The sequence below is a fragment of the Camelus dromedarius genome, chromosome 7 (genome assembly GCF_036321535.1).
Source record: "Camelus dromedarius isolate mCamDro1 chromosome 7, mCamDro1.pat, whole genome shotgun sequence".
In the NCBI taxonomy this organism is placed as follows: domain Eukaryota; kingdom Metazoa; phylum Chordata; class Mammalia; order Artiodactyla; family Camelidae; genus Camelus; species Camelus dromedarius.
The window spans coordinates 32,954,931-32,970,514 of record NC_087442.1 but is presented as its reverse complement, the minus strand read 5'-3'; the positions used below and the strand labels follow the sequence as shown (position 1 = coordinate 32,970,514).

At 35.0% G+C, this 15,584-nt stretch overlaps 1 protein-coding gene across 2 annotated transcripts in view; it reads left to right on the top strand.

Annotated features, from left to right (window-relative positions):
- The window catches only part of ZNF277 (zinc finger protein 277), a 100,958-nt gene that overhangs the window by 45,466 nt on the left and 39,908 nt on the right, over positions 1-15,584 (top strand). The window contains exon 2 of one of the 2 annotated variants that reach the window (XM_010975554.3): positions 11,738-11,939. In XM_010975554.3, coding sequence (XP_010973856.3) covers positions 11,738-11,939 — 202 coding nt within the window. The remainder of the gene's footprint in view (positions 1-11,737; positions 11,940-15,584) is intronic. The other variant, XM_031455222.2, reaches the window with a different exon arrangement.

The following is a 15,584-nucleotide window of genomic DNA, read 5'->3' as shown; positions in this document are numbered from 1 at the left end:
TTATACCCTATATAATTGTCTGTTCTGTCTTCAGTCTATTACATTCTACTCTGGCTGCAAAGTGAGATCATTTAATCCTACTCCAGATTTAGTTATTTAATTTAGTTATTTAATTGCATGAAATCCCAACATAAGGACACTATCCACATACACATCATAGATAGAAGTGTTGGACAAAATGCTAGAAAAATATAGAGTAAGTGACAGGATGCATGGTTTTAAAACTTTTTAGAGTCCCCAGAACCCTTTAAGAATCCCTGGATCTAACTTCTGCACTAGTTAGAACTGCTCTGCCAAATATGATAGCCAATAATCATACATGGCTGTTTAAATTAATTAAAATTGAACAAAACTGAAGTTCCCCCAGTCTCACTGTCCACATTCTCAACGCTCAGTAGCCACATGTGGCTAATGGCTACCATGGATGATAGCCAATTGGACAGAGGAGATATAGAACATTTCCTATATCTCAAAAGGTTCTATTGGACAGCACTGGGTTAGATGTTTCTGAAATACTCAATTTAAGAATCTTATCTTTATGTGTGTATATGTATATATATTTGTATGGAGCTGCATGATTTGACAACCCAGAACATATATGTTGTAAGAAAAGTCAAGCTTTTTTAGGCAAAATTGAAATCTGTTTCTGAAACATAAATAAGACTCAAAGTAAGGCAGCTAGCTAACCTCAGTGGGACCTTCAGGACTGTTCTACGATTTTTATCTGAATTGTATTTTCCATTAGCAGTAGTTCTAAATCTTTCCCATTTTCCTTAAGCTCTTGTCTTCAGTATGGTTGGAGACCTCACGTCCTGTGTTCAAAAAATTGAGGCTGTCAATATAAATTCCTGTAAATTCCCTTATCTCTGTATAAAAATCTCATGTGATACATCAAGATAATACAATAATTTCAATTTCAATGATATAATCAGGACCTAAGACTAAATAGATAGTTATGAAGTGAGCTTATTCTTTTTTAGAAGCCTGGGCTTCATTCTTACATGATGTGGTGCTTTTACCACTTTAAATACCTCATATAAATGCGATCATGCAGTATTCATCCTTTTGTGATTGGCTTATCTCACTTAGCGTGATGTCCTTCAGGTTCATCCATGTTGTGCCATATGACAGAATGTCCTTTTTTAAGGCTGCATAATATTTCATTGTATACCTTGTACCACAGCTTCTTTTATCCATTCATATGTCTATCGACATGTAGGCTGTTTCCTCCTCTTGGCTATTGTGAATAATACTTTGATGAAAATGGGAGTGCAAATCTCTTTAAGATCCTCTTTTCTCTTTGATAAATACTGGTGGATTACATGGTAGTTCTTTTTGAATTTTTTGACAACCCTCCATCTCGTTTTCTGTAATAGCTGTAACAATTCACATTGCCAACAACAGTGTACAAGGGTTCTTTTTTCTCCATACTTGCCAACCCTTATTATCTCTTGCCTTTCTGATAATTGCCATTCTAACAGGTTTGAGATAATATCTCATTGTGCTTTGATTTGCATTTCCTGGTGATTAGTGATGTTGAGCACCTTTTCATATACATGTTGGCTATTTATATGGTCTTTGGAAAAACATCTTTTCAGGTCCTTTGCCCATTATTTGTTTTTGCTTTTGAGTTGTATGAGTTCCTTAGATATTTTGGATTTTAGCCTTCTTTGGGGAGGGTGTATGTAATTAGGTGTATATATATATTTTTTTCTAATGGAGCTACTGGGGATTAAACTCAGGACCTCATGCATGCTAAGCACACACTCTGCCACTCGCTCCACCAACTATCAAGTATATGTTTTGCAAATATTGTCTCCTATGTCTCCATGGGTTATTTTGTTGATTGTTTCCTTTGCTGTGCAGAAACTTTCTAGTTTGATGTAGTCCTTACTTATCTGTTGTTTTTGTTGCCTATTCTTTGTTGTCATATCTAAGAAGTCACTGCTGAGGCCAATGTTTAGGAAGTTTTTTCTCCATATTTTCTTCTAGGAGTATTATAATTTCAGGTCTTATATTTCTTTATTCTGTTTTGAGTTGATTTTTGTGTGTAGTGTAAGGTAAGGGTCTAATTTCATTCTTTTACATGTGAATATCCAGTTTACCCAACAGTGGTGTTCTTTAACAAATGGTTGTTGAAAAAACTGTCCTTTCCTCATTACGTAGTCTTGGCATCTTTGTCAAAGACATTTGACCCTATATGTGTGGGTTTATTTCTGGGCTCTTCATTATATTCCTTGATATATATATATATAAAACTTTATGCCAGTCCATAGTATTTTGATTACTGTAGCTTTGTATGATGTTTTGAAGTCAGGAAGTGTGAAGCCTATGGCTTTGTTCTTCTTTCTCAAGGTTATTTTGGCTATTCATGGTTCTTTGTGGTTCCATATGAATTTTAGGATTATTTTTTCTATTTCTGAAAAAAAAATGCCATTGGAATTTGGTAGAGATTGCATTGAATCTGTAGATTGCTTTGGGTAGTATGGACAATTTAACATTTTACATATTCTTACCCAGGAACATGGGCTGTGTTTCCAGTTTGTGTCTTTCATCAATGTTTTGTAGTTTTCAGTGTATAAGTCTTTTTGCCTCTTTGGCTAAGTTTATTCCTACATATTTTATTCATTTTGGTGCTATTGTAAATTGAATTGATTTAATTTCCTTTTCAAAAGTTCCTTATTGGTGTAAAGAAACAGAACTGATTTTTATATATTGATTATGTGTCCTGCAACTTTGCTGAATTGGTTATTCTAAGCATTTTTTCTGTGTGTGTAGAATCTCTGTAGTATTCTACATATAAGACCATGTAACTTGCAAACAGATAATATTACTTCTTTTCTGATTTGGATGCTTTTTTCTTTGTTTATTGATTGTTTCTTGCCTAACTTCTCTAGTTAGGACTTCCAGTATTATGTTGAATATAAATGTCAAGAGTGGGTATCCTTATCTTGTTCCTGTTCCTGATCTTAGAGGGAAAACTTTCAGTTTTTTCACAGTTGAATATGATATTAACTGTGAGCTTTTTTATATATATATAGCCTTTATTATGTTGAGATAATTTCCTTTTTCCAGTTTGTTGAGTGTTTTTATCATGAAAGGATATTGAATTTTATCAAATGCTTTTTTCCCTCTATTAATATGATCATATGATTTTTATCTTCCCTTCTGTTAATGCGGTGTTATCATGTTGATTTATTTTCATATGCTAAATGATTCTTCCTAGGGATAAATTCCACTGAATTATGATGTATGATCCTTTTAATGTGCTGTTGAATTTGGTTTGCTAGTGTTTTGTTGAAGTTTTTGCATCTATATTCATTAGGAATATTAGCCTGTAGTTTTCTTGTAGGGTCTTTGTCTGGCTTTGTATCAGGGTAATGCTGGCTCATAAAATGAGTTTGGAAGTGTCCCTTCCTCTTCAATATTTGGAGGAGTTTGAGAAGGATTGACGCTAATCCTTCTTTAAATGTTTGATAGAATTCTCCTGTGAAGCCATGTATTCCTGGGCTATTGTTTGTTGGGAGATTTTTCACTGCTGATTCAGTCTCCTTATAGTTACCAGTATATTCAGATTTCCTCTTTCTTCAAAATCCAGTTTTGATAAGTCGTATGTTTCTAGAAATGTATCCATTTCTTCTCAGTTATCCCATGTTATTCATGTAGTCTCTTATGATCCTTTGTACTTCTGTGTTACCAGTTGTAATGTCTCCTCTTTTATTCCTGATTTAGATTTTTCCTTAGTCTAGCTAAAGATTTACCAATTTTATCTTTTCAAAACACCAACTCTTTTAATTTCATTGATTTTTTTTCTGTATTTTTCTATTCTGTATTTACTTTTGTCCTCATCTTTATTATTTCTTTCTTTCTGCTAACTTGGAGGTTAGTTTGTTCTTTGACTAGTTCCTTGAGTTACAAAGTTTGATTGTTTATATGAGAGCTTTCTTCCTTTTAACATAGGCATTTACCACTCTAAATTTCCCTCTAAGTACTGTTTTTGCTGCATCCCATAAGTTTTAGTAGCTTGTGTTTTCATTTTGTTAAGACTTGTTTTATGACCTAATATGTTGTGTTACTTTCCTGATTAAAGACCTCCAGGATCTATTCACAATTTTCAAATTAAATATAAATCTTTGGCCTGTATTAAGGCTCACCAACATGTGAACTGCCTTTGCAGCCTTTTCTTACTTAGGCACTAGCATTAATTGGACCATTTTCATTTTTTAACAACCCATATATACTTGTGGGAATTCTTTACCATTTCAAGAATCCTCTGTGAAGATTACCCTTCATTTCTCCAGATTTAAGTTATTCCCTATCCTTAATCCTTGATTTATATGGTCAACTTCACATATGTTGACTTATAATTATTTGTACAGTTGTCTCATATTTTCCTCTAGACTAACAACTTCTTCAGGATAGGAATTTTTATTAATAGTCTTTGTATTTCTTTCAGTATCTATCCTATACCTTCTGCATAGTAGGCATTCAATGTTTAAATGGTAAATTTAATCAAAATTTTTCATCTCAGATATCAAGACTTTGAAAGTGACCGAATAAAACTACTTGCTTCACTTCTTTTTCTTAATTTTATCTGTCACAGTCACATTGAGGAAATCATCAGATAACATGCTTTTTATTTAAAAATTTTTCAGTGTTAAAGAAAATTTGGGGTAAATAAATGCATTCATCATCTCTCATTGTTTTGTATATTTTCTTCAAACCTTGTATTTTGTATTTGGGTGTATGTACATGTATGTTTGTGTATGTATGAGGAATTGTTTGCAATACATTGTGGATTAGGCTCTTTTCAGTTATATCAAACATCTTTTGTCAGTATTTCTCCATTGTCTTCATAATTGTCAGTTAGAAAATGCATAATGTTATACAGCCAAGTATGCCATGTATTGTAGAATGATTTTCATTTGCATGACATTTAAGTTGTTTCTACTGCTGTGCTTTATAGATGATGCTGTAATAAAGTTTTCATAGCTTTTTGCTTGTTAAATTAGCTTGTTAAATTAGCTTTTTGCTTGTTAAATTTTCAAGCATGGGTTTATTAAGTTTCAGGGTTGAATGTGACTGTTTTCATACCCGAGGAAGTGGCACACCTTCCAGCTGTATACATTAGGGTACTAACCCAGCAGGGCCTAAGCCGTCTCAGTGTCGTATTGAGAATATGTAACAACGCAGATCTAAGTTAACATTCTCTCACGCTTAGTAGGAGTATAGTAAATTAATCTTTTCAGTATTGGGCCTCATTAATTTACAGGATGAATTATTAGCCCAGGGGTAGTTACATAAGGGTCATATATTCTTAATCTGAGTTTAGAGACTGATTATGGTTTAAAAGACTAGACCCAGTCTTTTCCATTTTCCAAATGCATTTTCAGGGGAGACATTCTTAGAAATCAACGAACTGACTTTTTTAGGAAGTAGAAGGCCATTTTTTAGTGTAAGAAATACCCTCAAGAATTTAGAAATAAAATTACCTTCTTGGAGTTTAATTTTCAGAATAAAATCAACACATAATAAATGAGATTGATTAGGCATTGGAATCCTATGGAAAGATCCAGTGTCTATAAAATTGAAAGCCTAGAGAACAGGCTTAAAAATATTATCCAGACTTGTTAAAATACTTAAGGAAGATATAATAAGATAAAGTATACATATATATATATAAAACAAATATAAAGGAAATGTTTTCTTTGAAAACTAGCAGTTTTTTAGTGTTTTCAGAATTGAAACAACAAAAACAAACAAAAAATACTCTACCTATCTCGATTTTCAGTTTTTATGATGGCTACCAATTAATGATCAGAGTGTGATGAGAATAGCAGCTAAACCAATTTTATCTGCATTGAGTATATCACCAAATTACTGCTTTATTTTTTTTTTTTTTTTCAGTTTCAGTAGTGGTGTGGTGGTGGTGTGCAAAGCAGATTGCAGGGACTTCTTTAAAGGGGAAATGATGTGTGAGGTATTCTACAATTCCTTACAATTGAATGCTGAAAAATTCTCATCAATTATTTGTTGATTTGGGTTTTTCTTCTCTCATATGACTTAAGGGGAACAGAAACCTCAGTCTTATTTTTCCGTCAAAGCACCAGCAGACTATCTATTTGGCAGTAATGATACATTGCAAAGTCTAGGGCTGCCAATTTTAGCACATAGATATATTATGAATTCATGACTGGTTTGTTCCCTAGATAGAACCTTGCTACTCAAAGTATGGTTTGTGGGTGAGTGGGCTGACATCAGCTGGGAACTGAGACATTCAGAGTATCAAGCCTATCCACTGATTTTGTTAGCTCATGTCCTCCAAGAAGGGATTTGACATCTAAGAACTCTGACCTGTATGAAGGAAAGAGGGAAAGAAGGAAGGTTGTGTAGGATCTCAGACTACAGCACAGTTCTAAGGAAGTTTCTGGCAAGCCAGTGGGGAGTCATCCAGCCAGTGGCACATATCAGTGAAGTGCCACCTCACAGGAATGAGTCCGCCTTACTATTTCTGCTGCTGCCAGTCATTTTCTGAGAGCAGTGTAGGGAAAGCTTGGCTTCAGTGCAAGTGGGATTTCAGAGCACAGGACCTGAGGCCATCTTTCAATTATGGTCATAGCAGCAGGAGATTTGACTGGCACATTTCCCTGGCCACCACACCTACCGAATCAGGATCTGCATTTCAGCAAAATCTCCTAGTGATTATATGTGCATTAAGTTTTGAGAAGCACTATTCTAGAATAATTATTTGACAACCTTGGGAATCTTACCCAGAGTCAATAAAATTGTTTGTAATCAACATAGGATCGCCTCAAAAACTCAGCTCTTTCAGGGTGGTTTTTTGTTTTTTTGTTTTGTTTTGTTTTTGTTTTTGTTTTTTTACAGTCATTTGAACAGAGTTGCTCTTCAAAGTGAGAACTAGAGAAGATAATTTGTTGTTAATTTGTAACAAATGTGTGAAGCAGATTTTTGGCCAAAGCAGAATTTCCAAGATGCTTTGCCTCTTTGCTGAAAGGAGCTGGATATAATTTACTTACTTTTGCCTTTTGGAGTTCAAGGTCATTGTAGCAAAGAATTACAGATTTCTGCACACATGATAGAATGTAGATACGATTCTTTTAGTGACAGCTGGAAATAAACAATCTGTTAGACAAATCTTACTGAGTTACCTCTGCTGACCCAGTGCTTAGTATTTGAGGGGCTCTCTTTAGGACAACTACACTATCAAGTTAACTTTGCCACAAGGCCATGTCACCTAATTTATGGACTTTTCCGTGAGTTCAAGATACCCACACCCTTGTATATGATCAGGAAGCCCACAATCTCCATGTGATCTCCTCTGGATCATTGATTCCCAGGCTTCATTCTAGAGACTACTGCTTGGTCAAAAATTACATTTCCCCAGTCTGCATAAGGCTTTGAAATCAGTACGTTTAAAAAGCCTCCCAGGTGATGAAACTTAAACAATTTGTCAATCACTGCTATAAGGTAAAATGGGTACTTAGGATTGGGGTCTAGCCCATAGAAGATCCTTAGATGGAGTGGTTATAACTTATTCTGCGTTCCAAATACCGCCTGCTCCTTGTTTACTGGAGAGTGTGTTTACATGAAACATTTTAAAAGAATTTTTAAATCCCTAATTAAAGATAAAATGTTTTATTGATAGTATTATTATTTCAAAATTCTATGTAATTTTTACATCATTATTTCTTAATTAGCAGTGGCCTGTTACACAAGGCCCACAGTACTAAAGGTCTAACTATAATTATATTTGGACTACTCTCAATTCTGGGCTGAGAAAGTTTTCCTAAAGACAGACAGTCACAGGTGTTCCCTAAAATAGAACTTACCTAGAAACTGAGTTAAAGGTGTAACCCTAGTTGTAAGTACCTCTGGTCTCTTACTCATTCTTTCATTTCTTTGTTCAACGGACACTTCTCAGATACCATCTATACTTCAGGCACTGTATAATCCACATCAGAGACCTGAAAATAAGTAAAATTTATTCTTTGACCTTGAGGAGTTCACAGACTACCCTACTGGCAGAGATAACATGTAAACAATTACGATGGAGAGATTTGCTCTTGTTGAGCTTAGAGAGATAGAGTAGGTCAAGCCCACAAGCTGGGGGTTGGGGGAGGGAAGTGGGAGAAGGCTGGCACACAAAGAGAATAGCACAAATGCATCACGTGAGACACCAGTCACTTCTGCCTTTATCCACCAGCCTTGTCAGGAATCTAAAATTCTGAGCAGATCACCTGAGCTCATCTAAAACTTAACTCATTATCCATCCCTCTCACGAAACAAAAGTCCTGCTTCTCTGTATATATTCCAAGATTGGTGACTGGTACCCCTATTCATACAATCTTTCCAGCCAGGAACCTGGGAGACTTCCTCATCTCTTTATTCTTCACCCACTGTGGCCAACCGTTAATCAGGAACTGTCAGTTTAATCTCTGTAGCCTCTTCTCTGTCCCTCCCTTACTGCTAACATTGCTGCCTCAGATAAGCTCCCAAACTCGGACGTCTGCAGTTGTCTCCCAACTGGTCAGTCTTCCCATCTTCAGGCTTACCTCTTTCCAATCCATTCTCCCTGTATCAGTTTAAAACAGGGGTGGCCCTGCCTCCTACAGGGAAAGGTCTAAACTCCTTAGTATTACAGATAGGTTGAGAATGCTAATGCTTGAGCCACACTGCTTGGATTCAGATCCTGGCTTCACTACTTACTAGCTGTCTAAGACAAGTCACTTAGCCTCTCAGTGCCTAAGTTTCCTCAACTGTAAAGTAGAGGTAGAAACTGACTCTCAGTCACATGGTTTTCGTGATGGTTAACTGAGTTAATGCTGTACATATAAAGTGCTTAACAATGCCTGGCACAAAGTAACACACAGTGGTGGTGGTACTCATGGTAGGATAATAATACACAGTGTACATGCCAGGTAAATAAAGATGACCAGGACTCACATTGCCTTCCAGAGACTAACAATCTGAAGGTAAATAAATTACTTCTTCTGATCAGTGCTGTTATAAATTTGAACACAATGCTAGTAATTTAGGAAATCAGGAGAAAATTGTAAAATCCTGTGATCTAAAAATGTTCTATTAAAATTTGTATTTTCTGGATACATAGTAACTCAAGTTCCCAAATAACAGCTTAGTACCTCCTAAACCCTCATACATGAAATTAGCAGATTGCTAATTTTGTTCCTGTATATTCTTACATTGACAACAAGCAGTTTGGTTCTAGTATGTGTGAACATTTAGGTTCATTCTCTGAGCAACAATTTGGAAAAAAGAGAAACTGGCATTGAACACACAAAGGGAGTAGACATGAACCACAAAAGAATAGTAGAATTTTCAGTAAAGCTTCAGAAAACAGTAAAGACAATGGTAGAGATCAACTGTACCCAGTAGTTTTTGAAGGATGTGAACTACTGAGGTTTGAATTGCTAGTGGAGGTTGTAGAATCAGGGAGGCTGCAGGACACTGGCAGAATATATATAAATTCATTGTGGCTTATAAATGCATATGAATTCAGAACAGCACTGAATATACAGTTTAAAGAAGAAACAGAGTTGAGGAATAGCCGTTTGGTATTGGAGGCAGAAGAATGTAGCATTAGAATGTAGGCTCAAGTTACTAAGTTTAGGCTATTTACTAACACGGTGACTTTGGAAAATTAGTTAACTTTCGTAAGTCTCAGTTCTCAGCTAGCAGATGGGGATTGTAATAGTACTAATCAAATAAGGTAGTTAGGATTAATTGAGAAAGTGACCTAAAACACTTTGCTGGTAACTTATAAATAGCTAACACCTACTTAGGTTACTTCTTGCTAATGGTGGTGATTATTAATATATTGTTTGCTTTCTTCAGTCAAGCAAGGTGAATTTACAAATGCCTCAGTCAAATTTGGGGAGAATTATATAGTACAGTACTTGTTCTTTCCTAGGTGGCAGGTAAGGTTACTCACGTCACCTTTGTTTAGAATATGCTGCCTTTTGTTGTCCTGTTCTAGGGAATGTAAAATATTATTAAGTTTCATAGATAATATCACTTATTTTTTTCCCATCCTATTTTTCACATGCGGGTTTAAATTCCTACAGAATTTAACCTACAGCTGAAAAATATATCCTATAACCAAAGAGCTATAGAATTCCAGAACTCCTTGATTTCATTATGTAATTTAATGAATATTATAATTGGTAACACACTACTTTTACTAACAGTGCTTCTGAAGTGCTTAAATATTTTTAATATTCTCCCTATTGTCCTGTATACCCTGTCTTCTCCTTTCCTGGCAGTTAATAATTTTATATAACTAAGATAAACAGGTTGATTTAGTATACATTAATATGAGTACAGTATTATGAGTGATGTATGAGAGGACATCCCCTATGGGACACCTTACCTCTCCAGCTCACTTAGGTGACTCCTCTATCCCCATGCTCCCATCATCCCTGTACATTTTCTCTCTTCATCCTTTTGCTTATCTGTGTCTTAAAACAAATTCTGAGCACTTTAGCCTTGATGGTAAGAATAATGTCATGCACCATCAAGCAGGAAAAGACCAGCACTCAGTAGTTACTCAGCTGATTTTTGTTAAGTGAATGAGTGAATGTTGCCCCCTTGTATCACCTACCACAGTCCTTAGTCCATGGTCAGCAGCGTACCAGTAACTGATTCAATTAACTGTTCAATTAAGAAGGCCTTTATTAAAAAGGTAAAGTAAGATAAAAATAAGAAATAAAATTTAACAGTAGAATCAATAGTAACCTAATTCGAAAAACTGCTGTGTGTGAAATAGCTGTCTTTCTTTCTGAAGATTTCCTGCCCTTCCTCAGATGCCAAATGCCTTACTCTGGTTCCCTGCTTACTAACTACTCAGTAGCTTGCGTAAGGTGACAGATCTAGCCTTGCACCCTTGAAGACTGAAGGGGACTCCTGACACAACTGGGTACAGTTTGAGGCCCTGAACTCAGAGCTATAGGCTTTACATACTTCACCTCTTAAAGATGCTATAGGTGATGTTAGGAAAAGGAATATAGTGTAGACAAAACAAACAAAAATGTTTACCATGTCTGTCTAGTAATTGAGCATTCATCTCTTTGTTCACAGGAACTTGAATTATGATATATACTTGTATAATAAGCAAATGATAGCATAAATAAACATCAAAAATTGCTACCTGGGCCACACAGCACATGCTGTGTCAACCCAATGTGATACCTATCTTCTTTGTGCATGACAAATAATCAGAAATAGGAAAGAGTTTGCAGGTGCAACAGGAAGCAGCTTAAAAGACTGGCCTGGCATCATCTGTAGCCTCAGTATATACTATTTACTTCCTAGTGTGTTGACTCTCAGCCATAGGTCACAACTGGGCCTTAGAAGAACCTTAACCCAGCATGTTACATCTTTCCCCCTCCAAGTACCCCTGGAATTGCTGCCATTGGCCAGTATCCAAGAAGAAGGCTCAAACAGCTGTCCTGACAAATAGGTTTCCGCCATTCAAGCTAGAAAATGGGGAGTTTGGGCTGCTTTGCAATACTCCCTGCCTCTGGGTTGCAGAAGCTATTTAAAATGGTAATAAAGTATCCTTCTCTCTTGTACTGTGTATTTTTCTTTTTGAAATTATATAAATATCTTTAGGATGTTTTTAAAGCAGTAGGTAAGAAATCATCCTTCTAAAGAGAGTTTATTTCAGCTTTTTTTTCCTTTTTCTTTTTGTCTCTCCCAGACAGTAAGGATTGTATCCTGGAGCCGCTTTCACTGCCAGAAAGTCCAGGTGGCACCACCAGTTTAGAAGGTTCTCCATCTGTGCCTTGTATTTTCTGTGAAGAACATTTTCCTGTGGATGAACAAGACAAACTTCTGAAGCACATGATTATTGAACATAAGATTGTCATAGCTGATGTCAAGTTGGTTGCTGATTTCCAAAGGTAAATTTTATTTTTACCCATAAAAGAACTAAGTTTATTATTTCTTAGAAGAAAAGCATAACTTACATAAAAGCGTAAAATTACTCCTATACAAATATGACAGTTCATATTCTTTTTCAGGTTTCACCTTAGTCTTTTTTTTTTTTTTAAATCTTTGTACTTACTTGCCTTCTTGAGTATGTTAAGTTTTATTTGAGAATGTCACATACTATTGCATGTCCTACAAAATCTGGAAGCAGACCAACTTTCTAACAAGTCAATACTCCCTTTGCCATATTCCATAAAATTGTTGACATTGTTGTTGAATTCTTTTCTTTTTCAAGTAACCATTGACAGAACTATCAGATGAGTTATTCTTTTATAAATCTGTATCACTCACTTTTTCTTTGATATGAAACTATTTTTTAATCTTTTTTTTTTTTTTTTACCACATAGATGCAAATTCCCCCTCAGGAATTGCAGAAAAAACATGATCAACCAGTGATAATTTTATGAGTAATGTTAAGATTTTCTTTCTCTTCTAAAATCTTTGAGGAATGCCTGAATCAGAATTTGTATTTTATCCTTTGTACTTATGTCTGATAACTAAGCAGCTGTATTTGTACTAATCAATCTCTCTTTTTTAAATCATTGGTATCAATCTCATCTGTATGTGGGTAGGAAAATCAAATTACTTACTAGGTCTCAGGGCTTAGGAGTCAGTAATTAAATACTGAGATCAATCACGCTCTAAATGCAGTTATGTAATAAAATGAATGCTTTATTAACAAGAAAAAGATGCATATCTGATATAAGTGCTTTCTAAATAAAATGTATAGTTAAAATGTACTTTAAATTTGGAAACTTTGATTTTCCTTGTCAACTGTCCTCATACTTAAATAAAAATTTTACTCTCGGGAAGTTAAAATATGATTAATTCAAACTGACCAGGAATGTATATGAGTAAACTTTGTTGTTTTTAAATACCTTTAGATAATGCTCTCTTACTATTTACAAAAACTAAAAATTCCTCTCCATAATAGTACAAGCTTTGACTTACTTGTGATTAGAGTTAAGTTGGAATTTTCTCAACATTGTATGACTTTTTCTTAACTTGAGCAATTATTGGGGGGCGGGAGGGACAGTGAGAGGTTCAATTAATTAATTCACTCAGAACTTTATAGGTTGAATAATTCATATATATGTATGTAAAACTCTTCTTGGAAAACAGTTGCTGTTTTTGAGTACAATAAGTAATAAAGGTGATAAATAATAGGTAAGAGATGGACTTGCATTGTCCTTTATAAGCAATAAGCTCTAAATTTTCATGTTAAATCTATTTGGCATTTTCTTTATTGGAACAAAGGAACAGATCTTTCTCAGGGGGAATAAAACAAAAACAAAAATCTCTCCTTTGAGCCATTTATTAACATAGTTACTTATACTGAGCTATTTGCTAGTTTTATTCAGTAGATAAAATTTTTCCAGAAGAAAAATGTTAACTCCTTAATTCTTGCCCCTTTCTATATTAAATTCCACTCATTCAGTGCTACTTAATTAACAACAATATCTCAAATCTTTATGCTTCTGTCAGTAAGCACACCAGTTACAGTGGAGAGCTGGGCAGGCAAAATATTACTACAAGGATTTTTTGTGAGACGTGACTAAAATTCTTGTGAAAGAAAAAAAGCATTTGCTGATGACCTAATAATTACTTTTATGGCTTTTTAATAAAACATGAAATGCTGTAATAACTATCCTCCAAATAAAGTGTTCACTACCAGCTGTGGACTTCCCACCATTTGACTTTTATTTTGTATGAAAATGAAATAAACCCTTTTTTGCTCAAAGCAAAAAATAAAATAAAGTGTTCATACTACATATTATTTCTTGGCTTTATATATTAAGTAACTGCAGTTGTAGCTTTAAACAAACTAAAGAAGTAGGAAAAAATGAAGAATAGAAGTACTAAATGATTTCTTAACATAGAACAAGAAATTTTAGTGGGTGGGAAAAAATGCCGTAAGAAGAATGTATTTGGTAGAACCTCGTGACCTCTCCGGTAAGGCTAGTAAGACCCCAGGACCCCTGCTCAGAAAATTGTTTGTAAAAGCATAAAATAAAACATCGGATTTAAACAGAAATTTTAAAAAAAAGAAGCATGTATTGAAGATCTGCTATCTTTAAGACATTTCTTAGTTGAATACAATTTGTCTGAATGCTTTTACCAACCACAGGGAAATTGATATATTGACACCTTTTAATTCTAATTATGAACTAAAAAAAGTACCATTATGTGTTTAATTAGGATGCAACTTAAATTTAGACTTAGGTCAGATGTTTGTTGTAATTCAGATCTATTTGTATAGTATATCACAATAAGATATGATACCTAATTTTATGTATTTAAATTATATAGTAATTTATTATTATATTTTGCTTCTATAACATGATTTTTTCTTTGATGATGTTGTCACCCAGCCTTTGGTCAAGCAGAGACCACTCAAATGACAACTCTGTGCCTATTGGACTGACCTATTACCTGCTTTATCCTCCTTGCCTCAGAAGCTACATAACAACATCTCAGAGATGTTCAGGGTATCTGAAAAACATCCTTCCAAACTTCACAACCACTTGTCATGGAGCAGTAATATAACTTTTAACCATTGTAAAGACTGCCAGACCATGAGCATGCAGCAGTGTCTTCTCTCCCTTCATTTCATGGGAAGCCTTAACTCTTTGCGAAGGTTAACTGAGGTTCTGTCAGACAGAATCTCCCCATGATTTTTAAGTCATTTGATGTTAGTAATTGCTTCCTTTGTGCCTACCACATTGAGGTAAACTGTAATACAAAATAAATACATGATGTGAACGTTCCCTTCAAAGATCAAGGAGAATAGTATCCATCATGGAAGTCATTAGAGATCAAGAGCCATTGACTATTGGAATCAGAACATCAGAGGAATCGGTGCCTCTATAGGGGAACTTCTTTGTTACCTCTTGCCTAGCCAGGCAGTTCGAATTCAGCAGCCCCAAACAGCTGGCGTCAACTTTCAATATTTAGGCAGAAGTTAGGAGCAGTTCAGAACAAAAGCAGCTGTTAGGTAGTATGCTTTCAGGAAGGGAAGACCTTTCTTCTCCCTTCAGACTTCACTTCTGTACTTCAGTTTTTCCTTGTCAGAAAGCATTCTCCTGGGTATCTTACTGAAAAAAAATTCTTCAGGTATCCATTACAACTGTAATTCTGGGGCTTTCTCCTGTTCCTGCATGTTTCTGTAATCCTTCTGTTGACTGGTCCTCACACGGCAATAGAGGTACTGTGTTGTAGATTTGAATTTCAGTTTGGAGCCAGAGAGACCCCAGTTCTCATTCCAGTTCTGATGTTCTACTTGTGGAACCTTGGGCAGGTAGGGTCTCGGTAATGGCAGCTGCTAGTAATTGTCATCCTTATGATCATCATCATCACTTTGCTCTTCCCCTACCTGTGCGTGCCCTCTGACACTACTAATATAACTATTTTAACTTGCTCATTAAATGTCTGATGAAACGTTATCAGTCTTGTTTTTTGTTGTTTTACACACCAGTACTTCTCTGGAATAAACAAATTCTTTACTACTTTAATCCTATCTAAATATGTTACTTTTTCTTATTATAATAACTTTAATT